Source organism: Squalius cephalus (genome assembly GCF_949319135.1).
Source record: "Squalius cephalus genome assembly, chromosome: 4".
Taxonomy (NCBI): Eukaryota; Metazoa; Chordata; class Actinopteri; order Cypriniformes; family Leuciscidae; genus Squalius; species Squalius cephalus.
The window spans coordinates 36,706,714-36,733,328 of record NC_137125.1 but is presented as its reverse complement, the minus strand read 5'-3'; the positions used below and the strand labels follow the sequence as shown (position 1 = coordinate 36,733,328).

Sequence of the window (26,615 nt, the reverse complement as noted above, 5' to 3'; positions counted from 1 at the left end):
ATAACCACATGTTGTTTTAGGGATTTCAAACAACTAACTAACAGAAAAAGTTAGTTAAAGTCCCCCTGTAGTCGATCATTTTATCCCTTAAACCTCATCTTTTACTGCGATTTTTTTATTATTATTATTATTCATGCCTTAAAATAGCTTGAATGTAACTCTACACCCTTCCCAGACAGCAATATAGTGTCTGCCCTGATCCAGCCCACATCTGGTATGTGGATTCCACGTGTATAAGATGTGGGCCGGATTTGGGCAGACACGTTGCTGTCTGGGTTGCTTCATTTAGTATAACCGGAGTCATGAATATGCAAATGAGCCCCGCCTCCACTCACTCACACAACGACAAGTCGATGTATCAGATTGGTAATGCGTTTTATGTATCGCTCTCTACAACGTCGGACTCATTACGATGATCAATATGATTAAACGCCTTTGGCTTGACTATGTTATCAAACAGCTGATAATGTGTTGCTAATGTTACACAAACCCGTTCACCATCTCAGACTCAGCTGCCTTCTAACAATCAGCATCCTTAGAAATGTTTTGAACAACTTAGAATCTCAGTGGAGAAAAACATATAATTCATCATAATATACTTCATATAAATAATTCACCCAATATATTGCTAAATGTACCCGAATTTTAATATCAACAGAATTATATACCGTGAGAACTTGGCTTAGTCTTGAGACTCTAATGATATGCTAAAGCCCGCCCCCCTCATGACGTGATTGGAAGGTAGTTTGTGATGTAAGAAACACCAGTAATTTGAAACTAGGTTCACTGAAGTTTTAAAGAGAAAATACTCAGGTGAATTTGCACATGGTTTGTCTAGAAGCATATTAAAAACACCACATAGACATATAAACAACATTAAAAGCTTGATTTTCACCACAGGGGGTCTTTAATATTGACTAAATAGACACATATTGCCAAAATAACTATATTTTTTGCTCAACCAACCGAACTCGAAATAGAATCAAACACAATTATTTATTCCTTTCCTGAATTAATCCGTTTTGAACGAGTCAGAGTAAATGAGGCACTTATCGCCACCTACTGGTATAATGACGCAAGTTACAAAAAAAGGCCAATGAAGAATCCCAGACAACAACAGTGTAGCCCATAGACATTATTAAATATGGGAGTGACGAAAGTGAAGTTGTGCAGGTGATGAATTTGAAAAAAAGCTTCACATTTCATATTGTGGGTTGTATTTGTTTGAAATGCATTTATTGTCATAGGCTATCAAGATAGTTGTGCCTGGTTGTGCATCATCAAAGTCATAAAAAAAAAGAATATTAGATTCAATATGTTTTATTAGAATGAATGTGCTGGTGTCCTTATCTTTAATAATGATCAGATTTATGTGTTCCATAATACTGAATTCTAAATGCCTTGTATTAAAGTGTAGTGGCAAAATATCACACTGTGTAGCAATGATTGTACAAAGTTATATGTGAATTCTTGAAAATTAATGTGTAGTGCATAAAACTGAATATATTTAGAGAGATAAGTCCGTGTCTGTGTAGTCAGCATTATGATTTCTTGCGAGACGTCTAGAAAATATCTCCTTTATTATATTAGGCTATGTATGGTTATTTTACGGTGCATGAAAAATTAAAGCTTTATTGTTGAATAAATTAATTTATTGTGCTACAACAAAGCCATGAATAATAACAACAACAACAACAAAAGCTGAATTGTTGATTGGGGTCTTTGGGACAAAACTAATCGAGGAACAAGTATTTCAGACGAAAGGCAAGTCAAAATCAGTCAAAATGGAAATGTTGCCACAGTAGCTTATATCACATTTGCTATAGTATAACATAACTCAATAGGCTTCTTTATGACTTTATGAAAACTTTTGTGACAACATAGTATTGAGCTACAAAAACTTTGATATTTCAGTAGGCTACATGAATATGTATAAGTTTAGACGGCTTTTAATCTAGGTGTGAAATCAACATAGCATTTACATATTTGGACTTCTGACTCAAAACATGGAGTTACAAATATTTAGCCCTTGTGAATACAGTGAACAGTGATATGCAAACGCTTACATTAAAACAATGGCACATTGAGTCCACTAGAGGTCAGAATTTACTTCAGAATGAAATCGGAGAGCGCGAGAGACCGGAAGAACAAGGAGACAAATGTTTAGCGCACATGACCACTGAGTCATGAGGAAAATGAGTCATGTTTTGTATCAATGTGATATAACACTATAACTTGTATTTTTATGGGACAAGGACAAAATAGTTCTCAATTACTTGAAGTGACTCTGGTCATGTGTATTGTATTCGTTTGCAGTGCTTGGTTCGATTCATAGAGAGATGGACATATTCACTATGCCCACAGACTCGGAGACAGATAGATTATTGTCTCGACGGTCTCCTAAGATGACCTGACCGGACGGTCTAACTTATCTTTCACCTTCAGACAACAAATTTCATAACCCTGAACTTGTATAAACTGTCACACAAACTTCCTCGTGACATTTCCCCTACACCACACACACACCCTGCCTGCAGTGCATACGCAGTTCACTTTATGATGCTATGCAGGTGCAAGACCATAAATGGAAGTGAATTTCTATCACGTGATATCCAATATCACTATTACACACATGTTAATTACCAGCTGTATATTTATATATATATATATATATATATATATATATATATATATATATATATATTTTTTTTTTTTTTTTTTTTTTTTTTTTACTGAAATATGAATTTGCGTGAATGCATGTACTTTCAAACACTGTCTGTTCAAAATACTCCTCGTTTAATGTGGTTTGAAAGTGTTCAGATTGTACAGCCAAATGCTTTGCTTTGGGTAAATGCATTGCTGCCCACAGCGTTCATGCAAACTCGCTGTCACACCCTGCAAATCACCATAATGGCATCACCTAACTAACCCATTTCCAAGTAGGCTGATTGCTCAGTTTGTATATTCAAAGGCTCCATAAACAAACAAGTGCACAAGTGACTCCACTGTGGTCAAGGTTAAAGAATGTAGACATGTCACTGTAGCTGAAGTACTTTGTCCCCAAGGGATTTATTGTTATAATGCTCAAAGTCTGTCTGTCTATTTATCTGTCTGTCTCTGTCTGCCTGCCTATCCATCCATCCGTCCATCCATCCATCCATCCATCCATCCATCTATCTATCTATATATCCGTCCATCTGTCAATTGATCTATCCATCCATCCGTCTGTCTGTCTGTCTCTGTCTGTCTGTCTGTCTGTCTGTCTGTCTGTCTGTCTATCTTTCTGTCTGTCTGTCTGTCAACTGATCTATCCATCCATCCATCATCTGTCTGTTTGCCTATCTATCTATCTATCTATCTATCTATCTATCTATCTATCTATCTATCTATCTATCTATCTATCTATTGATCTATCCATCCATCCGTCTGTCTATGTCAAATGATCTTCCAATCCGTCTGTCTGTTTGCCTATCTATCTATCTATCTATCTATCTATCTATCTATCTATCTATCTATCTATCTATCTATCTATCTATCTATCTATCTATCTATCTATCTATCTATCTATCTATCCATCCATCCGTGGCCATCTATAGTTTAGTGGCAGTGATATATGGTCAGTGTTAGTTTGAGAATGCTGCTTGATTCAGTGCACATAGGTTGGCATTCTGGTTACTACTTGAATGTGTCACATACACATAGCATAACATGCATAGCATTGTCAGTATTTGCGCGAACATGTACTACCTGAAAGTAGGCATGCGTTTCTCTTTGTGTATGTGCACGACGTGCTTGGCTGATGGTCCATCATTGAGAGTAAGTTAATCTAGATGGGGGCCAGAGTCAGTGTGCAAAGTAATGGGATCTAAAGTGATCAAGGTCAAGAGCAGACAACAGTCTCACACATCCAGCCTAGACACTTGCGAGATTAGTCTTTTAAACAGTCAGCATTGAAGAGATTTCTTACGCTCGAATGGGTGCAGTGGGGAAACTATTTTATCATGTGTGAAGAAAATTACATAGGAGAAAGGGGAAAACTGGAAAAGGATGCTGAAAATGTTAAATAAAAAGTGGTGAGATGTTGACACAATACTCACATGGAATTATACATTTAGAAATTACATAATTACAAAACACATTTAGATTATGAGGTCTTTTACTGTAAGGCTGAAACACTGCCAGACAGCCAGTGACATGACGCATGGCATGTTTGGGAAGTGATCTATTACTGGTTTCGTGATAACAGGATTAGGTTTAACAGTGAGTGTGCATGATGCAAGGTTAGCAGGGAGGGCACTGTATCTGAACTGGAGGGAATGGGTTCATTAAAGGTTTAGTTCACCCAAAAATGAAAATTCTGTCATTAATTACATATCCTCATGTCATTCCAAACCCACAAGTCCTTCGTTCAATCTTCGGAACACAAATAAAGATATTTTTGATGAAATCAGAGAGCTTTCTGACCTCCTTAGACAGCAATTTAATTACCACTTTCAAGGCCCAGAAAGATAGTAAAGGTGCTACGCTATTAACATAGTAAACACAGCGCTTTCTACGCCAAAACGCCGCCTCACTATTGACCGACGCATGCGTGTGATGTTGACACAGCCAATAATGAGCCGCCGTTTTGACGTAGAACCCAGAAGCGCTGCACTGTGTTTACTATGTGAATAGCACAGGAGACTGACATGGAAGAGAAGAGATTATTGAATAGAGTTGCTATCTTTGTTCAGTTTTTGCGCACAAAAAGTATTCTCGTCGCTTCATAACATTAAGTTTTGAACCACTGTAGTCACATGGACTATTTTAACAATGTCTTTACTACCTTTCTGGGCCTTCGAAAGTGGTAATAATGTTGCAGTCTGTAGGGCAGTCAGAAATCTCTTTTATCAAAAATATCTTAATTTGTGTTCCGAAGATGAACGAAAGCCTTACCGGTTTGGAACGACATGAGGGTGAGTAATTAATGACATAATTTTCATTTTTGGGTGAACTATCCCTTTATCCCTTCATTTAAGGTTCACATTGTGCAAGGTTTGTGTCCGCTTGTGAAAGTGGATGCAAAAAGTGACAAAAAGGAAGTTCTAAGCACTTTTCCCACACACAATGTGCTCTCATCTTGTTGTAATCCTTTGCTGAAATGTATACAAAACCAGAAAACTGACTAACATTCACCTAGTCTGTCAGTTTAGCAACTCTGGACAAACACAAACCAATAACAACCTCTTCAGTAAAAGATACACAGAAGCATCCGTTTAACCCATGACTGATACTGGGAATTCCTAAAACACGTAATATTGAAAGCGGTCCAGAAAACATCTTTTATATCCTTTTATCTCAGCCTGGAAAGTACTGTCATTTAAGGTGGTCTAAGCAATTGGACAAAAAGCCCCATAGACTACATTGAAGGTGAAACTTGTGAGTGGGTTGTTTTGAGGCAAGTAAGACCTTAGCAACCACCTAGATCAACCCAATCGAAGAGCTACAAATTTATATACCACTCCAACTCAACTAAACAACTGCTTAGCAACACCCTGGAAACGATAGAACACCCTAGCTAACACCTGGCAAGGCCTAGCAAACATCCAAAACACCCAAGCAACAAACAAAGCTAGCTAAACTTACAGCAACAAAAAAAAAGAAAAAAGAAACTGTATAGTAACATAATTGTAAGGGAACACTTACCTTAACATCATGGTAGTAATTTCTGGATGGTCAAACATCACATTTTCTTCAAATTAGGTTATTTTAAAGCTGAATCGCTGTGGTAACCTTTTATCTGCAGAATAAGGTCAGAAATGGTAACTGATACATTAGCATAACCATTATTTTAGGTGTACTCAGTTCATTTGTTTTTGTTGAACTGGCTGATAAGATTGTCGTTTTGGGATTTATACTGACATCTAGTGGCATGGATGTATTATCAAACAAAGCTAAAGTTTTCTGTTTGTCACTGTAGAAATGTGCTATTTGCAGATAGTCAACTGTTACTTTATTCTGTGAGCATAAGGGTCCAATAAAGGTTTTACAGAGATAAAAACGAGTAGTATTTGGCTGGATAAAGCCTATGGTCTCCATGTAAAATTAATAATTATAAAAAGTAGTCTAATAAGCAGTTTTTATTAGGCTACTGATATATGATTGCATTTGCATCTCATCTTCTTCATTTTAAAGGTCCCGTTCTTCGTGATCCCATGTTTCAAACTTTAGTTAGTGTGTAATGTTGCTATTAGAGCATAAATAATATCTGTAAAATTATAAAGCTCAAAGTTCAATGCCAAGCGAGATATTTTATTTAACATAAGTCGCCTACATCGAACGGCCCGTTTGGACTACATCCCTCTACTTCCTTCTTTAATGACGTCAGTAGAACAGTTTTTTGACTAACCTCCGCCCACAGGAATGCTCCCTCAACTCTACCGAAATTCGTACTTGCGCACTTCTTATAACTTACTGTGTTTACTCAGTTCTTACGGTGATTTTCTGAAGTAAAACTGACGCTTCATCTTTTGTGTGATGTACAATAAACTTTATTAAACTCATCAGTAACGTTATATGTTTTATCATCATTCAGACAGCAGACTTGTAGGCTATTAATAAATAATGGATACATACAAGCAGATGACAAATACGTTATAATAACCGTAATTAAACTACTAAACTATACCTGTTTCATCTCTATACAGCACTTCTGACTCTGTAGGCATTATTGTCCGACTCGAAATGAACACCGTTACTGAGAGTTTCTGATATTATCATCATTCCGTGAGATGAAATTATCCTGAGAGACTGTGCGCGAGCTCGTGAGGCTCCGCCCCCTGTGTCGTGCAGCAGCACCTCATTTGCATTTAAAGGGCACACTAAAACAGCGCGTTTTTCTGAGCCCCAAAAAATGACAATTTAAACATGCTGTAAAAAATGATCTGTTGTGTATTTTGAGCTGAAACTTCACATACACACTCTGGAGACATCAAAGACTTATTTTACATCTTGTGAAAAGGGGCATAATACAGGACCTTTAAATGTTTTCAAATGATTTCATGTGTACACTCTAAGAAAGAAAGGTGCAATGGTGTTCTATATAGAACCCTATATGGGTTCTTGACTCAATCTTAAAGAACCCTTTATGCCAAAAAGGTTCTATATAAGGAGGAATGTCTTAAATGATTACACTTAAATTTTTTTGTTTAACTGTTTTTTTTTTTGTTTTTTTTTATTATTATTGTGATAAAGTATGTTACAATCTGTTTAATTCATAACAATTCAAATAAAAAATAAGGTTCTATTTTTAATGAGTGAAGAAATACTGAGTGCACCTTTTAACATTGTCTAAACTAAGTATTTTAAACTTATATACTTTAATTGGATGAAAAAACAGCTGTCACATTCTGAAATGTCCCATGTTAGAGGTCACGGTGTCACACCATTTCTGGCCCAACAATGCCAGTAATCGTGTGATTGTGATGTAATGGTCTGGCAAATGCAGTGCTTGTTTATTTTTCTCCTTCGAATTCCTGTCCACTCAATGACATCATTGCAAAAAAAAAAAGGGCCAGGGAAATGTACTGGGAGCTCATGAGCCATCTAATTCAAATTCATTGGGTCGCTCATGCAGTGTAAATCAATGGGATTTTTCCGTTTCATTGTCTGCCAGTAATCCAATCAAATAAGCCAAGAATATTACATCCTCACTTTAAAAGAAAATACATAATTATCCCCCACAAACCACTCAGTAAATGATGCAAAACAAAACAAACACGGCTAAATATGTTTTTTGTGTGTGTGTGTGTGTGTGTGTGTGTGTATGTGTGTGTGTGTGTGTGTGTGTGTGTGTGTGTGTGTGTGTGTTTTTCTTCTCACTGGTATGCCTCACATTGCTTCCTGTACATTTTAAAGCACAATGAAGCTTTTGTGGTCACTGTGGTCACATGTGCACAGATACACATTTTGGAAATACCACCATTTGCAATATTAATAAAAGAGTGTGACCTGTCCTTTTGTCCTTTTGTCCTTTTGTTTAATTGGTTTGCCTGTCACTTCTGCATTTGTGTGTACATGTGTCCTCATCTGTCGTTTTGTAACTGAATGGCAGTATTAAGTCAGTTTTTCTTGGGCAACTATAGTTATGACAACTGTGCGTTACGTTCATTTTGATCTTTTAGCAGGGCTAATAAGCGCACGCTCACCTGAGATCTGACTGTTCAGGACTCCAGGGACAGTTGTTGGATGACATTCAGGAACTGGTTTAGGTTACTGATGCACACTCGCTCCTTTGAGGCTGGAATTGGAGCAAGACAGGGATAAAAAGGAACTTAACCAAGCCCCATCCAGTGAATGTGAGAAGTATCACGTCCACCTGAAAGTCTGTCCTCCACCCCCCTCTATCCCGTTCTCTCACTCCGCCCATCTTATTCTTCCTCCGCTGTTAAAACCGTAATTTAGAGACAGAATTAGGCGAGGTTTGGCACAAATGAGACGCAGACATCCCCTCATTTTGTATCTGCACTGTAAAGAAATAAAGAAAAAGAAAAAAATGTAGTGTTTGTCAAGCTCAGAAGATGAAGAAAAATCTGGCTTTAATTGACTTTCCTCACTAAATAGCCAAGGGGGAACTTTTATAGAGACTTTTAAGATACTTAATGGAGTTTGCATTTATGCTGGCTTATAAATTTGTCTCAGGTGTTTCTCCTAAAATTCATTTCGATATAAACTTTTAGAAGAATAGATTGTGATGTTGAAAGGAAAGATGGATGGATGGATGGATGGATGGATGGATGGATGGATGGATGGATAGATAGGCAAACAGATGGATGGATGGATAGATGGATGGATAGATCAATTGACAGACAGACAGACAGACAGACAGACAGATAGATAGATAGATAGATAGATAGATAGATAGATAGATAGATAGATAGATAGATAGATAGATAGATAGATAGATAGATAGATAGATAGATAGATTATTATCTATTTTTTTATTTTTTTTATTTTTAATTTAATTTTTTTTAATTATTTTTAATTACATATTAACAGTTAAAGAGAGGCTAGAAGGAAAATTTGAGCCATTAAAAAATCACATTTATAATTTTTTCTATGTAAAGTTTTATTGCTAGAGAATGTTGAATCACTCCTCCAGTGAATATGAATACTGGGCACAGTGAAAGTGAAGCCTGCATGATGTAGCGTTTCCATGGAAACCCTGAAAGATGCCAAGTTAACTAAACTAAAGACTGTCTCTTCTGCAGTCTGGTACACTTTTATGGTCACTTCTGAAAAAAAAGAAAGAAAGTTGACTAAGCATTTCTTTTCTATTTGAGTGTTCATGTTGGCCAGTATGAGCATGCATGTGTGAAAGGGATGGTTAGAGTGGGGCGGAGAGACAGAAAGTGAGTACGTGAGTCCGAACACACCATACTCTGGGATTAATTATTCAGCCGTGAACGAGGGATAAAGAGAGAAAAAAGGAGGAGAGGCAAACGTGAAAGAGATCTGCGTGCCACATAAGGACAGTGGTGCCAGTCTGCCATCTCAGTCGATATCTTAATACCCCATAGATCCGTTGATGAATGTTTTTCTTTGATGGGTGTTTCTCAGTGAATTTTTTTTTTATTCAACTTTTTTTTTTTTGTTATGTGAAGAAAATGTGTTATCATTTACCTTTGCTACTTTAACATATGCTGTTATGTATTAATTGTATTGTCTCAAAACCAAATATTTAATCATAAAATATGAAAAATCTATCATAAAATATTAACATGGTTTTAAACCTTCATAATCTAAACAAAAAGTGAAAGAATCACACAAACTATTTCAATTTTCATTGTGTTAAATTAATTATTTATATATATTTTTGGAGAAAACCTTATTAGAGGCAAATTTGTTGATCTTTAAATGACCCCATAAAATTAGCATTAGTTTAACACCGGTGATAAATAAAATATAATCTTTATATTTTTTTAATTTTAAACACTACACTTGCTGCCACTTCCATTGTAGAGCATTACTGTAAACTTTTTTTGTTTGTTTGACACACAAAAATATGAAATCAAATTCTGTTGACAACAGCATTGAAATGTAATACAAATATTAAAAATAATTTCTGTTATTTGCTAAAATAAAGTAAAAAAAAAAAAAATATATATATATATATACAGTATATATATATATATATATATATATATATATATATATATATATATATATATATATATATATATATACTTTTATATATATATATATATATATATATATATATATATATATATATATATATATATATGAATGGAAAATAGAGTAATTTACATTTTTAAATAAAATTGACTTTTTTTTTATTAAGTAAGTTGAAGTTGAGGTACCAAAATAAGGTACCAAAATGAGGTACCAAAGCCTGAAATAAAAATAAAAATAAATGACATAGGCTACAAATATATGCTATAAATATGTGCTATATATATATATATATATATATATATATATATATATATATATATATATATATATATATATATATATATATATAAACTAATATAAATTACAAAAGCACATAACATACCAAAATGACCAAAAAAAGCTAAAATGAAAACTGAAAATATGTAAAAGTAATTTATTAAAAAAAATATATAAAACCAGCTAATTTAAAACAGTAATAAATACTATAACAATAATACTAAAATTACACTGAACCTGGAACATTACTTTAACAGACTCTGCAGATAAGAGTGTTCAAGTTCAAGGTGCAATTAAGTCTTTTATCTCTGATAAAATTGTACACAGGTCGCTTCTTCTCTGGCTTCCGACAGGCCTTGCTGAGCACGTATAGCGTCGTCATATTAGGCCCAGTGACGCATCATGTAAACCTGTGCCTGATGGGTCAGCTTTGACTGACAGGATTAGAAACCGGCCTTCCTGTCCTTATGAGATCAAACAAAAGATCTGACTCAGGGTTTTACGATACAGCACATCAACAGGATGTGAATTCACTCTTTTATTATGTGTAGTGAGTAGCATGTCCCATTTAGCTGCAAAAAAGAACATTAGCTCAGCTCTTTTTCCCTTCAAAACCACATATCACTTAATAGGCGCTAATTGATTTACATGAGAAAGTGAATGAGAAGCCGTGGGAGCGGATTTCATTGGTATCCTGCGTTGCGTGTGTATTGCCAGTCGTGCTAAGTCACCACACTGAACTAATCTCCTGAGAATTACAGCTCTATTTAAAGACACAGAGCTTAGCAGGATCATGTCAAAACAGCCAGTAGAACAACTATATATTTATTTCAGCTAAGCCAAACAGAAAAAGTTTTTTTTAAGAGCTTAGAGACAAACGTTGATGGCCATGACACATGTGTGAAGCCATCATAACTGCATGCTAAAATGCTAAAACTCTTAGCCAGTCATCAGTCAGTTGTTACTTTGTCTTAGCTATTATTCTTTGTGGCTAAATGCAAAGTAACTATTATATATTTTTCATCCCACAATGCTTTAGTGTTGGATGTGCTTTGTTATGGAATTGCTACATGCTAAGGTGTTTTGAGGGTGCATGTTGAGGGAGTCGTTGGCCATTTTGTTTCAACCACAAAATCCTTCCAGTGCACTGAAACGTTCACACAATAAAAGGTCCCACAATGCACCGTGAAAACAAGGTAGCATCGATGCTCACTATGTTCCCTTAGCGTGAAACATAAATTGCGCAAGCCAACTCAAACACCATGAGACGTGACAGGTGTTTTAAAAAAAAACATAATTTAACCATATTTCAGCACGAACATAAGTGAACATACTGTATGTAGCCACCATTTATAGTTAATTTACAGCTGAAATGTTGAAGAGATTTGTAAGAATCAAAGTAATTATCATAATGTATTGTAAATACCATTACAAAAAAAAAATCTGTGTTGCTGCTGTAAGTGGTTTCACTACAGCGGTTCGGGCTGCAGGATTGCCGAATGACTAAAGAAATGTTATCAGCAAGATGGTATAGAATTTAAATTCTTCTATATGAAGCCTTCTGCTGCTACTTATACCAATGACGAAATAAGCGCAATTATAATAGCAAAATATGTGAGATGGTCCTCAATGCAGTACAAAAGATCCGGGGGGAGGAGTCGGATCCAGATCCAACTCCTCCCACCTTACATACCTAAACCTACCCAACTCCACCCCCTGATCCCTAGACCCACCCCTAAACCTACCAATCTCCACCCCTTATATGAGATCCGACTCCTCCCCCCGGATCTTTTGTACTGCATTGAGGTGCTACTGAAATATGTGGGAGAGTGTTGTTATAGTGTGACGATATTGTATTGCAATAGCTAGCATGTTAATGTTTATACTGAGTTAGCTCAGGTTATAATTGAGAAGATTTAATAACAGTATTTGGCTATGGTTAAACTTGACTTGGTTACAAATTAGATTAACGAAATTGTATAAAACACAGTTAATTGTACCCACCATGTAAAATGTTACCTGAGAGATAGAGAGAGCAAGAGAGAGAGAGAGCGAGAGAGAGAGAAAGTGTTGAGAGGAAGACAGATGGAAGGCAGAGCTCAGGTAGAGAGGAAGAGCAACGCCCCCAAGAAGAAGAGACAAAGAAAAGAAAGAAAACATCAGAGAAAAGCCCTAGAGCAACAGATACAATCTTCTTTTAACACTTCCATGTGATCATGTGACTGAAACCAAAATGTGAGACATTCGAACTGACCAATCAGAATATTACAACTTCCCCCACTGCACTAAAGGTGTGACAATTAGCAGACCCGCAAACATTTTGGCCTACAAGTCTTGAGCACTATCCACACCTCTTATGCCCTTGGAGGGGGTTGGAACAGGAAAACAAAAGTCATTGTTGATTGTCATCCTTACACTGTTGTTCATAAATACCTGTAGTGACGTGATGAAGGTGATTTCAGCAAGTGCAACATGTTCCTGGATAAATATATTTCATGCTCCTAGAACAACATTCCTACCAACCAATCAGAAGTTTACAGTTTATGTCCAGTTTAGTCATAGAACCAGGGTTAGGTGCTTCTACATCAGTTACCTGTAATTCCCCTCTGATTTTAGGGATAACTTATGGGCTAGGTTGAGGGGTAGGAATATGGTTAGGACTAACAAAATATGTTGAACATGTCTTACTTGGCAAAATTATGACCGTAGTGACGATGTCCCAATGTCAGTGTCCCAATGTTTAGTGAGTGAGCCAGGGTCCTTACCAGAGCCTGAACTTGTGTACACCAGGAGTGCCCAGTCCTGCTCCTGGAAATCCTGTAAAGTTCAGCTCCAACCCTGATCGATCACAACTAAAGCAGACAATTAAGATCTTCAGGAAGAAGGTTTTACTGTCATTCATGAGACATTTAGACAATGTTGCACAAACAATACAACACTCAAAACGCAAACTTTTGAAGCGGATATCGCTATCATCTCCAAGTAAACTACAAAACCTTGAATTTGTGAAATGGTGATGTCATGCGCATGCGTAATATGTGTTTGCTACATTGGTGCGTAGTGTTTCTTTACAAAGTGACATCGCCAACTACTGGTCTGGCATGAATAATACAGCGTTTTTAGTCGTTTACGCAGATCTGTGTAAACAGGGATCGTTTTGACAATGTTGTAGTCTATACGCGAAAAAAGTACAACTTTTAAGGGTACCGTTTTGTCATGTAAACGTACCCTAAGATGGATCAGCTATTCTTCCAGCTACATTCTGTCACATTCTAACACTGGCCAACTGGATGTTACGAAGGTTTTCCATGGACCAAAATAGACCAAAATATCCACACAAAAAAAACAAAAAATAACCACCTCACAGGAACTTCATAATGTCTGTCAGAGTTCATAAAGTCTCTTTAAGCAGATTTGGGAAAATGAGCGTTAATTAACCAGCACAATTTGCCAAAGTAATTAGAAGCGTCTTTGTTTTCTGAGAACGAGTGGAATTTCTTGCCCATTGCACATTCATGTCAGCTCTACTCAGAGGAAGCTGTGTGGTTTCATTATTATCATGACCCTGATCCAACTTCCTTCAGCCACAGTCTCCGGTTGTAAGAAAACAGTACGAGAAAACACAAGTCTAGCGCATTTCGTGAAAAACAAAACTTTAAAACATTAAGCAATGACATTATATTGATATAAAGCGACCATGTCAAAAGTAATCCAATGAAATCAATATGTTAATTACTGTATGTGGATTTTCATCCATGTCTTTGGCTTTAGATCTGAGGTCATCTATAGAGTGCTTGCAGGAATGAGTCCTAAAACCCGGAAACAGGGCATTTTTGCTCTTCTGGTTTCATTGTCTAAAAGTCAATGGGTTTTTGAATGGGTTTTTGGTTAAATGGCTGAAATATGCTTACAAATATGTAAATGTTCACTCACCAGCCACTTTATTCAAACAGCTTTATTCAACAGCTTGTTAACACACATATCTAATCAGCCAATCATATGACAGCAGCTCAATGCATTTAGACATGTAGACATGGTCAAGAGATCTGCAGCAACTGCGTTATGCTATAATGCAATATGGACCAAAATCTATGGGGAATGTTTCCTGCACATTGTTAAATCTATGCCACAAAGAATTAAGGCAGTTCTGAAGCAAAAGGGGTCCAACCTGGTACTAGTGAGTGTACCTAATAAAGTGGCCGGTGAGTGTATTTTTCCCTGATTCCACCTGCAGCATCCAAGTAGAATTAGCACACTAGTACATCATGGTTCATTGCAATAATGTAACCCAAATCCAACTGAAAGAATAAGCCCTTTAAGTTCCCGTTCAAATGGGAAATACGCCCTCACAGGAATTTAAATGATGCTCATCAATAATAACAAACTACTTTCATTTTAAATATGTGTCACATTCCACAATCATCAGTTGCTTTTACAGATATTATAGATATTTCCAAAACACAGCTGGTGGGACATTTCCATATCGTGTGCAGCACGAGCTGACGGTATCCATGTGCACGTGAATGACTGGGGCGTTGGGTTCCTCTCATGTGATAAGCTGTAACACCGACGACCTGATTGACTTCACACTGATCTGATTGCAGTCTGTCGATATATGTTCTGCATCGCTTTAGCCTGGAGCTCAGACTCAACACTGAGCTATAAATAACTATTAGAGCTCCCTGATAACAGTCACATAGACTCTTGAGCTACACTGTCATTTACTACATGGTCATAGGTACAATTATGTATATTTAGGGTGTTATTTACCATGCCTTGTATCGCATGACATTTGGGAAGATGCAGTCCTCCAATTTTCAGATACATTCAGCAAAGGTTTGTCGGTCAGTGAAAAATGGCCTTAAATAGCAAATATGCTGGTTACACCACAGCACATTATGTACAATCACTATTCTTTGTGCTTTGTGTGTGTGTGTGTGTGTGTATATATATATATATATATAAATTATTCTTTTTTTCTCTAATTAACAGTTGATTATTGAGCTTGAAGAGGTAATTATTAAAGACATTTACTGAAATTAGACTGCACCTTTGTTTGAACCATGTGACTGCAAGATGAAACTGTTTAATTAAAAGGAGAAACATAACATAACAGGGTGAAAATTAAGTGCAGAAACAAATGTTGCATTTTCTCTGATAATGCATATAGTAAAAACTACGCATATTTTAAGTTTAACTAAGCAAAATATTCTTTAAATACAAAACAAATACACAATCCAATATATAAGCAAACAAATGCAAAGAGTTATATACAGTATATCACACAGTATATATTGTATTTATATACTGAAAATGATCCAACAACATGTTCTGACCATGCAAAGTTAAAAAAATGTTTTTTTTCTAAGTTGAAAATAAAAATAAGATTATTTGACTATGTTTTACAAGAAAATTAAGTCTTTCTACTTCAAAATGTCATATTTAATTAATTATATTACTTGCTGTTTCTTTGTAAATAATTGTGAATTTCTATAGCAATTTCTGGGTGAAAATCATCTCTACTTAATTTTTTTTTGTATCACATTTTTTTTTTGTTCATGAAAACTTTTATTTAAAAGGAATCAAATAGATAATGTAGCATATAATGTTCTAAATAAAATATATATGATTTTTTTTTATTAATGAAAGTTAAATAAACATATACAAATACAACGATTTAAAATAAACTAAATTTTTTTTTCCCCTGAGAATTAACTAAATATTTTATCCATGCAAAGATATCATGTTTTAGTGTTGTTTATAACTAAAATCCCATCTGTGCTGATCCTGTTACCAGTGGCTGTTTTTGTTTACACTGGTTATTAAACTGTATGTTATCCAATGTTTTTAGGTTTAATCTAATATTGCCTTCCTGCTGCAGGGAAAGGGGCATGTGACAGATGCCATGTGACTAAAGTGACATGTAAATTGCATCATCTCACAATAATTTGAATGGTAAATGAAAGGCTGACTGGTCATACAATGAGTTTCCATTGAGGGCAACAGTTAATATCTGTTCCAACAGGTAAGCAAAGCAAAGAGTCCAGAGGGCCATAAAACATAGATAGTGCTCATTAGAAATGAGGCGGATGTGGATGAGGACTGACTGATACTTTGTAACTAAATAAAAACAGATGGGAAACCGTCGCCCTGTATCTGACCATTTATGGAAAAATGTCAAGATAAGGAAATGCAGTTCTGTGAAAACAAATAAACACCCACAAATCCTCTTTTAGACCGTTTATTGATTCAGTAAATGCATATAAATGATTCACTTTCATTTAGAAAGAGACAATTAGACTTGATGATATGCTATACAAACTAAGCAATGAACAAAGTGCTTTACACAAAGTCTAGTACAAATAAATAAATATTATTTTAACAAAAAAAGAAAAGATATTACAAAATAAGTTTCAAGTATCAGAAGCGAACAAATGAATTACCATTTCGAGCCAATGTACAACATTGCACCTATAGTTGTGTGATGAATAGAAAACATAGAAACAATACATTTACAGTTAAAGCTGGTACTTAGATTCAAAGAGTTAAAATTGGACTCTGTTCCTAATAATTCAAACCGTAAACATTTGAATTACAAGGGTACATCTGTACACAAATTATCAAATACTAGTTTAATCTCTTGTTCAGGCTGAGACATGCTAACAAAAGTGAAACTGAAATAAATAAAAAAAAAACTAATTAATTTCTTTCAAATGTTATTTTTTTTAAACATAATTCTCATAGTAGAATGTACAAAAAGCAGGTCTGGTTTGATCGCTCAAGTACTAGGCACTCTAGGGAATCAATCAATAAGCAGTATAAAAATGTATCTGATATGCGTCACGCCATAAAATACATTAATTATAAACAACAAATATAAACACGGTTTCAATTTGTCCCATCCAAAGATGCATAAAAACACCCTGTTTTTATAACCTCGCACAGTGACCTTGTCACCATGTCTAAGAAACACACAAAAAAGCACTCACAATCCATAACACAAATCATCTGAAACTGCAGTGGACAACATGAGAATTTTAAACAGCCTTCAAAACTGGCAGCAGCATAAAAAAATTGGTAAGATTCATTGTTGCACTCAGAAAATGCAACTAATCTAAATGTGCAATTGTAATGTGCAATTAATTTGCAGCATATCTTTGAAAGTGAGTGCAGAATAGACATAAATCAGCCCGCAAGCATCTGCAGGAGATCTTTGGTCTGTTTTAGTATCATCCTTCAAAGTTCAGGGCATATTCTTACCGTCAGTGTTAAAAAAAACTAGCCGAGACTAGAATAAAAACATCTACAAGTGGTATCCTGTTACGTAAACGGGGAATAGTGTCCAAAAATGTGGGGGCGGTTCACAACATCACTTAGCCGAATGTTTAATCCCTGCCACTGGGCTCCGCTTTCTCTTCATACACAAAACACACATAGAAAACATTAAACTCCACACTGGTTCAGTTCATAGACGAATAGAAAAACCCAGGTGGCACTCAGTGTCTATTTTTTGGGAGAAGGATGCACACTCCTCTGTGAGAGGAAAAGAGGAAGCAGCCTGGCAGGAAACTTGTCCGCGCTGAGTAAAGCAATATAGCTGAACAATGTCACAGGCAGCGCCGAGGGGGTTCGTGGCACTCCATAGAGCATTTTTTCAGGTTCTGCGGAGAAAAATGATGCAGAACATTCGGTTAATTACTGAACAGTTGGTCTTACTCAACAAGCTAACAGCTATCTAATAGCATTTAGCAATTAGCATAGCAGAAACTTGCTATTATTGTTATACAAGTCTACATGGAATCTGCGCTCAAATATTTTCAGAGAATTCGAACAACGAATGCAAGCTCTACATATTTTGCACGCCTTTCGCATTTGTTTATTGAATATTTGGCTAATTTGCTAGTAATAACCCAGTTTACACCTGGTATTTTGATATTGACATGTTTCGGGTGGTTAGCAAGCACTAAATGTAAGTACCAGATGTTAATACCAGTTATAAACAGGGCTCAAAAGTGTAATTCTACCTCCATTTAACACATTTTACCACATTCAAATGTATTCTGCAGGATTTTGTCCCAAAATGAGTTCTTATTCACAAATTGCTATACTATTTAGCTACTCTACATTATTAGGTTCTGTGAGCATTACCTCTGAAAGAGCAGAACTGAAACCACTTGTAGGTAATGTAAAAAAGTGCGTCTTTAAGCATGGAAAAGATGAGCAAGAGACAGACTGTGACCATTTGTAGAACAAATGAGAAAGCTGGTATCTACATATAAATGAAGATATAAACATAAAGTGATGTGTAACTACTGTGCTTGTGTACATGTATTTCTTCATCAATACCACCTTTAAATGACCCATATTGTAAGATTACAGCATAATCAGTCGTAATTTGGTTTTACGTGGCCATTTTCCACCCTCTCTCTAAAATAAACAAGATTGCTACTGTACCTTTAAGACTTATATATGCAAATAAGGTCGGTTATGATTGGCTAATCTTTATGCCATGGTTCACAATAACGTTCATCAGGGCAGGCCAAGTTGTAAAATACTGGATAGGTAATGTTATGTAAATTAAGGTTGTTTTATGTTAATGAACTTGTGACATCATAATCACAAAGACTTCTGATTGGCCCCTTTTTGCAGCTAGTTTTAGTAAATAACTAAGTGACATTTGCACTAAGATAGAGTTTGAGTTTGATTGGACGTCAACAACGAAAGATATGAGAAATGTTTTCTTGTGTTTAAAAGTCGATACACCTATTTAAGAAAAATGTATTCTACTTATTATGGCCCATTTAAGGATGTGGTGCAAGTATGTGGAAGTCAAGTTGGAAAGGTTAGACGAGGTGCAATTATTTAAAGAAGATAAGAAAGAAACAGAAATACTTACAGACAAGCTTCACTAAGCCAGTGCTGTAGCACATAAAGAAGAATGAGGAAGGATAAATGGAAGAAAACAGGAAGAGAATGTGAAAGGGCGAAGCATGAAATGATTCATATGTCACTATAGGGTTATGAGAGTGAAGATATGACACAGGTTATAGATCTAAGAACAGTAACTGGCTCACCTGTGTGGACAGAGCGAGTGTGGTGTGTGATGTTGAACACAGGGTCAGTTGGGTGGGCGTCACTTCTCTGACGATCGGGTCATCTAGACCCTCAATGCGAGGCTTTTTATTGGGTTCAGGGCTGGTGAGAGGGGTCACACTGTTTCTCCTTATCAGAGTGCTCGGGCCTCTCTTCACCTCCTATTGAGAGAAAGAATACAGAAGAAGATATCAGAAGCTGAAATGGTACAGCTTTTGTGTGTATGTATATGCAAATGTGTGAGTTTGTGCTTACCTCTGGTCTGTCTCTATGCGTGTTCACTGCCTCCACATTCAGAAAGATAGATTCAACCTTGCACCCTTTAAAATACCAAAAAATAACACAATTAGTTAGCATTATACTTTTCAATATTATTCAGATTTGATATGTCAGAGATAATAAGCTAAAAAATCTTACCATAAGCCACTGGGGTCAGCTTCAGGACTGTGTGGAGTGGACACTTCAGGTATGGCATCTCATCTGCCAACAGGAAATTAAAGGTTAGTATGATTGCACTTTGGTCACACTTTAGAATAGGGTCCAATTCTCACTATTAACTACGACTTGGGCTCAATAAACTCCTAATTACTGCTTATTAATAGTAAGGTGGTTGTTAAGTTTAGGTATTGTGTAGGATTAAGGGATGTAGAATATGATCAGGCAGATTAAGGCATTAATATGAGCTTTATAAGTACTAATAAACAGCCAATATCCTAGTAATATGCATGCTAATAAGCAACTAGTTAATAGTGAGAATTGGACCCTAAACTACAGTGTTACCTGCACTTCTATTGAGGACGGAAAAGTGTCAGCTGATGAAGATGAGGGGATTAATTTAAAGGGATAGTTCACCAAATCTGACTTTTTCTTACATGAAACACAAATAGAGACATTTTGATGAATGTTCATGCTGCTCTTGTCCATACTATGAAAGTTATTGTTGCTGTCACACTCAAAAACATAAAACTTTACATAATTAAAGTAGTCCGTATGACTTCTGGGCTGGTTGAAGAAAATGCTTAGACTAATCTTAAGTTAGTTATCTGATTTTTTTTCTTTAAGCCTGGTCATAACAGCTACATAAACATGTAAATCGGCCTAATTTGAATCTGAAAAAATAAGTCTAGTTACCCATTGGCTAACTGCTAGTTGGTCAGACTAGTTCCAAGGACATGGTCTTAACATAGAAGCTATGTGTACGCAACTGGCTCCTGATTGAAGTCATTTAACAGCTTAGTATCATGAACAGGCCAAAGTTTTAAGAAAACAATCTTGCCCTCAATGACATCAAACCTGACCACTGTGAATAATAAGTGTCCTTAATTGCACTTGTAGTGTACTTCAAATCTTAAAAGTACATAAAAAAAACTGTATTTGAAGATAATAAAACATTAATGAAATAAAGCCAACTTAAGTGTACATAAAGAGTTTTATGACTGTTTCTTAATAACACACTTAAGTATACTTTCTAATAACTGCACAAGTTTGTGGCTCATTTGTTTTGTCATGCTTTATAGAAGTACACATATTTTGATGTGACTAACATACTAAAGCACATGTAAACTTCTTGATTATAATTTGAACTGTAGTGTGTTATTCAATTTTACATATTTAAAGTTAATATATGTTCTCAATTGCAACTTCATTGCCAATGTACATGACACAAGTTTCAATAGAGATGACATTCAAGTATGTTTGCAGTGCACTTTATCCATATTTCAAAGACAATAGAAGTAATTATATAATTAATTACATACAAAAAATGTGCTTAAGTCCAAGCACTTGAAAGTTCATCTAACTGCATTTAATATAATTTTCATCTAAATACAATTAACGTTACATTCAGTTTATAGGCTACTTAAGTATATTCTTTCAAAGTATATTACTTAAGTGTATTTTTTCCATAATAAGTACCCTTTTAAAAGTATGCTAAAGTACCTTTTTTTTCATTCAATGAGGAGCAGAACAACAGCTTAATTTCAGTCTGTTCCTCACATGAACCTACAAATGGTTTCAGAAGTCATTTGGACTACTTTCGAAGCTCAACAGCACTCCCATTCTCTTCAACTTCCACTTCCATTAGTGTGAAAAAGAGTATGTGGGACAATATGCTGAACTTCTCCTATTGTGTTCCATTGAAGAAAGAAAGTCATATGAGTTTGGAATGACTTGAGCGTTAGTAATTCATGGCATGACATTCATTTCTGCATGATCTATTCATTTAAGAATCTCACCTGCACTTTTATCCAGGAAGTAGGCGAGTAGGCAGCGCATCACAGCCTGGTGACAGATGACGAGAACGTTCTCCTGTCGTTCCAGTTCCATGATCAATGGTTCCACCCGCTGAACCAAGTCCTGATATGACTGGGGAAACACAAGCGTTTAATTAAAGGACGCTTTCTTTTACTTTGTCATATTAAAATGAAGACGTTTCATCTGTTTGTACCTCTCCGGAGGGGTAGCGGTAGTAGTATTTGTCCTGATCTCTCAGAGCAAACTCTTCTGGAAACCTCTCCCTTACTTCTTCATAGGTCATCTCCTCACACACACCCTGCAGACACCATACACACGTTTAACGGGAATGGAAATCGAGTAACGTAGCTGAAAAACCAAACCAGAGATGAGAACTTACAGCATCAATCTCATTCAGGCCTTTCCATTGCTCGTACGGCACATTGAGGGCCTCTGCGGTTTGGATACTACGACGCAGCTGGCTTGTCCAAACCTTCAAGTCCTTCAAGTTCTGCTCCTTCACAAAGTTAGCAAGAGCTCCTGCAAACTACAGAGTGGGACGATTTATTATTCTGGGGAGTTTGGACACATGGGTAATTTAGTACTCTGTACTAGAACGCACTGTTTTTAAACTTTACAAATACCATCCTTGGCACCAAACTGAGCTTCATGGCAGAACATGACTGTTTATGAAGGCTTGTGAAGTTATACGTCATTTTATAATGAGGCAAGGGCTATTTAAAAGTAACTACCCTCGTAGTGCATTATGTTCATTCTTTTCCAAGATTTAAGAGCGTAGTACCTTTCGTCCACGTGTAGACAGCCCAGAGTCTCCTCCCAGCCGGCCCTGCAAGTTGTGTTGGCTCTCGCCGTGACGGCACAAATAAATAGACCGCGGCTGCACGTGGATGTTCATCAGGTAGTAGACGATTCGACTCTGGATGTGGTCTTGAATACGGTTGACCAGGAATCTGCGACCGACGTCAATCACTTTGATGAAAGACAAATTCCTGAGGATAGTCAAGGAAAAGTGGTTAAGCCTGTGATATTAAAGACACTAATTCAGCACCAAAGAAAGTATATAGGTAGTGTACCTGTCATATTGGTCTGGGTCAAGCGGCTGATAGTTCACTCTGTAACATTCAATTCTTTTCTTAAAGTCCTCCACGGCATCCGTCTTGTTGCAATCTTGGTAGTCAGGACATGACACCTTCACTTCCTGTTTAGGGATTGTATTGTTTAGAGGTTTTGCAGGTTTGATGATTACTAGTTATCTCACTAAATACATATAAGGCTAAACAAACTTTATCATACGACTTACCAAAATATTACAGGCGATTACATTTGGGTCCTCACAAACAGACTCAATGAAGAAAATCTGCAAAGTACATTTGTATTAGTGGTCTTCTTCATCACTGTAATTGTCCTCAAAAGCAATCTTCAAGAGAATACGACTGACCTTGAAGCCATTTTCGGCACCAAACTCCAGGATTATATCCCGCCGCTCTCTGGTTGTGTTTGTAGCATCAAAAACCTGTGGAAAGACACGACGGTGATGATCAACTCGTCTTTTAGTGTGTCTAAACTGTTTATGCATTTGCAGCAGATACTTACAGCCACTTGACCTTCCTCTTCAGTGAGATAAATCTTGACATCTCTCAGAGCGGCCAAAGCACACTGCCTGGGGACAAAACAAAATTAAATTACTCTATATATCCATTTATATATGGATTACTCCATTTATATTGCCATATATATCTATAAAAATATATATATAAATGATTTGTATATAATGGCATTGAGTAGCTTCAGCACACAACTCACTGTCGAATTTTTACAGCATCCTCATTGTCTGATTTGAAGAAATCATAGGAGCTGAAGTGTTTCACCGCTTCTCGACGATACTCGCCAACATTAAAGACTAAAAATACACAAATTCAGCAATTAAGAATTCCAGCAAAATGTTACTATTGTGAATAGGTGAAATAAATAAAGCTAATATATTATATTAATGTAACATTTTTTGTGATATATTTTTGTGGATTTTGTACCTTTTGTGGGAATACCAATCCAGTTGAGGTAGCGTGTGAGTTTCCTTGAGATGTAGGTTTTGCCCCGAGCAGGAAGCCCGACCATCACTATCACCGTTGGAGGGTTTGCCAGGTGGGGGCCTCCATGTGCTGAAACACAAAGAAATACATGGTCACACTTTGCTTAAACAACAGAAATGCCATTAGCCTATATTTTAAGGGTTTTAAAGGGAATGAAATAGGAAAGGCACTTTTTTTCTTTCAATCTCACTCCAGTGGTTGCCCACATGATTTCTCAGCACGTGCCCTGGAACCTGTTAGCGACCCTCCTCGCCAGCCAATCAAACACCACAGCCATGGGCCGGGTCATGTGCGCACAGAAGCATTTTAAAAACTAAACATTTACTACACTTAAATGCACGTGCACATTCCACGCCGCCAGCAGAAAGACGGGTCGGACGCAGATAAGTCTCACTTTCTCGTACACACGCAGACACATAAATCCTCGAGAAAGTAAATGTTTGTGAGTATGTCTTATGTTTCATGGGAATTGCCACAAAATATATGCATTTACGCAGTTGTGCATTAGGCTAGGATTCAAGCAATTTAGTATATTTTGATTGTGTTTCTACTTCATCATATCATTTATGGGTTAGAGTGATCCCTAACAGGGAGAGAGAAAGGACACAGCTGTTTTTCTCATTGAATTATTGATGTCCATTGGCAGGTGGCCATGTGAATGGGAATTGTGAACCAGCGCAGTCGGGGTTAATCCTTCAGAACATCCTTAAGAAGATCCTCAAACTCAGCTCAGTCAGCAGAGACGGACAATGATCGTATTAGGTTTTCACAGACAGAAACTGCTCATGTCTAGGTCATGATTCACCCCAGAATTAAAATTACATTTTTATTAAATTATATTATTATATTTTTTGAAGCCTATTCTTAGAGCTATTAACATTTTAGTCATGTGTTAATGTTATTTGACTTAAGAATGTTTAACCTCAAATTTAACACACATTGTGTGTGTGTGTGTGTGTGTGTGTGTGTGTGTGTGTGTGTGTGTGTGCGTGCCTACTTAACTATATTTTGGGGACAAATTTGTTCCCAGAAGTGACCAAAACCTGGCAAAATCTCCAAAAACCTTCCTTTAGGGACGTCCTCATTTGTAAATATGGTATAAAAATAATGTAATTAAAGGTTTTTTAGAAATGTTAAAATGCAGAAAGTTTTTTGTGATGGGTAGGGTTAGTGTAAGGGGATAAAATATACAGTTTGTACAGTGTAAAAAACATTACGTCTATGGAATGTCCCCATTTAGATAATTCTCATTATTCTTTATATTCTCATTATATTGTAAAACAGATATTAAAAAACACTGTTCAGGATCCTATCTATTTTTTTGTATTAAAATCTGCATAAATTCAAAGTGATACAAAAAATACTACCATGCCAAAAAAAAAAAAAATACTTTACAATATATCATTACTGCAGTAAATGTTGCCTAAGGCCACAGTGATATCATTGACGCATCATATTAAAATGCACTTGTAATGAAGAGTAATTCATAAGCATCTGTTACAGTCATCATCATGCTCACGCCAATCGCAGGTAAATATATTCGACCAATCATAGCCCACTATGAATGATAAACGCAATATTCCCACATTACTCTGTCAAATCCCCATTCAGAGCTCGATTCAATGCATGATGTCGTCATCAGTGAACCATTGAGTTAGACAGTCTTTACAAAGGCGATGCGCGAGGGTTTCCATGACAACCGAATCACGCGAGGCTCTTAGAATCGAGAATCAAGAATGTGCATAGAACCAGTTAATTCTGTTGTCATGGCTACCGATGACCATCACCTTAAAGTGTCTCTGTTTCAATGCACATGAAATTAAAGTGCTCGTCACATTTTCATTTATGTTAACCAAATATTTCACTTTATTAAATGTAAAGTGCACTTTACCGTTGAAATGGTAATATTAGCTCTTATACTACTATACGTCTACTCTACTAGTACTACTAGCCTACTAGTCATACTACTACTACTAATAATAATAGTAGTATGTATGTATGCCCTATGTGTGCAGAAACATTATGGCAATACTGGACAGAAATTTTGTGCTGCTCACCATTTTTAATATGAAAGAAAAAGTGAAAATAATCTACTTACGTATGCGGGGCATTGAAGGTTTGTCATCCTTAGAGGGAATCCAGATTTTTTGGATCCTGTTTTGAGTCAGTTCCCTTGGCATTCCTTTAGGATGGAAAAATATCAGCAAGAAAACTGCGGCAGGAAACACCGGCTTCGGGAATTCCAAAAAAAATGTAGTTTAGTTTAGAGAAAATAAACAAAAACGTAAGAATTAAGACGCTCTTCTTCAGTAACTCTTCTTCTTTAAAAGCTGTTTGAATATTTGTATCGGTTATAATGTAGAACACCACCTCTCTCTGCTTTCCGGTAATCTCTCACATCACGTTTCTCATCCTCTGCGCTTTAAATACGGAACCGGCGACACGCGGAGGTAACGTCACCTCGGAGGCGTGTCTATCAGTGAGCGCGTTCACGTGCGCCACCCTGCGGCCAAATGCAAAAACATTGGTTAAAATATAAAACAAATAATGATACACAACTATGCTATTCGTGTTCATCCATGCATTTTAATAATACGAAAATTATTATTTTTATATTAAATAATTGTTTTCTGGATGCTAATGATATAGTAGTAAAAGGGAAAGAAAGGCAGTGCTCAAAAGCATCAAAGATGCAGGTCACGTATCGAGTGGGCATCCCCACACCACACA

At 36.3% G+C, this 26,615-nt stretch overlaps 1 protein-coding gene across 3 annotated transcripts; it reads right to left on the bottom strand.

Annotated features, from left to right (window-relative positions):
• Positions 1-16,674: 16,674 nt before the first annotated feature.
• pfkfb3 (6-phosphofructo-2-kinase/fructose-2,6-biphosphatase 3) lies at positions 16,675-26,388 on the bottom strand. 3 transcript variants are annotated; one of them, XM_079868563.1, is made up of 17 exons: positions 25,984-26,388; positions 23,826-23,954; positions 23,599-23,695; positions 23,389-23,455; positions 23,234-23,308; positions 23,096-23,152; positions 22,869-22,993; positions 22,577-22,784; positions 22,175-22,321; positions 21,989-22,093; positions 21,777-21,906; positions 19,960-20,022; positions 19,798-19,862; positions 19,524-19,703; positions 19,346-19,368; positions 18,598-18,648; positions 16,675-18,110 (listed from the first exon to the last, which is right to left on the bottom strand). In XM_079868563.1, the coding sequence occupies exons 1-17, from the start codon at positions 26,063-26,065 to the stop codon at positions 18,104-18,106; spliced, it is 1,611 nt and encodes a 536-aa protein (XP_079724689.1). In that variant the 5' UTR covers positions 26,066-26,388; the 3' UTR covers positions 16,675-18,103. The 3 variants fall into 3 exon arrangements, with proteins under 3 accessions (XP_079724689.1, XP_079724691.1, XP_079724690.1); XM_079868565.1 differs by lacking the exon at positions 18,598-18,648; XM_079868564.1 differs by lacking the exons at positions 18,598-18,648; positions 19,346-19,368.
• Between the last annotated feature and the right edge of the window lie 227 nt (positions 26,389-26,615).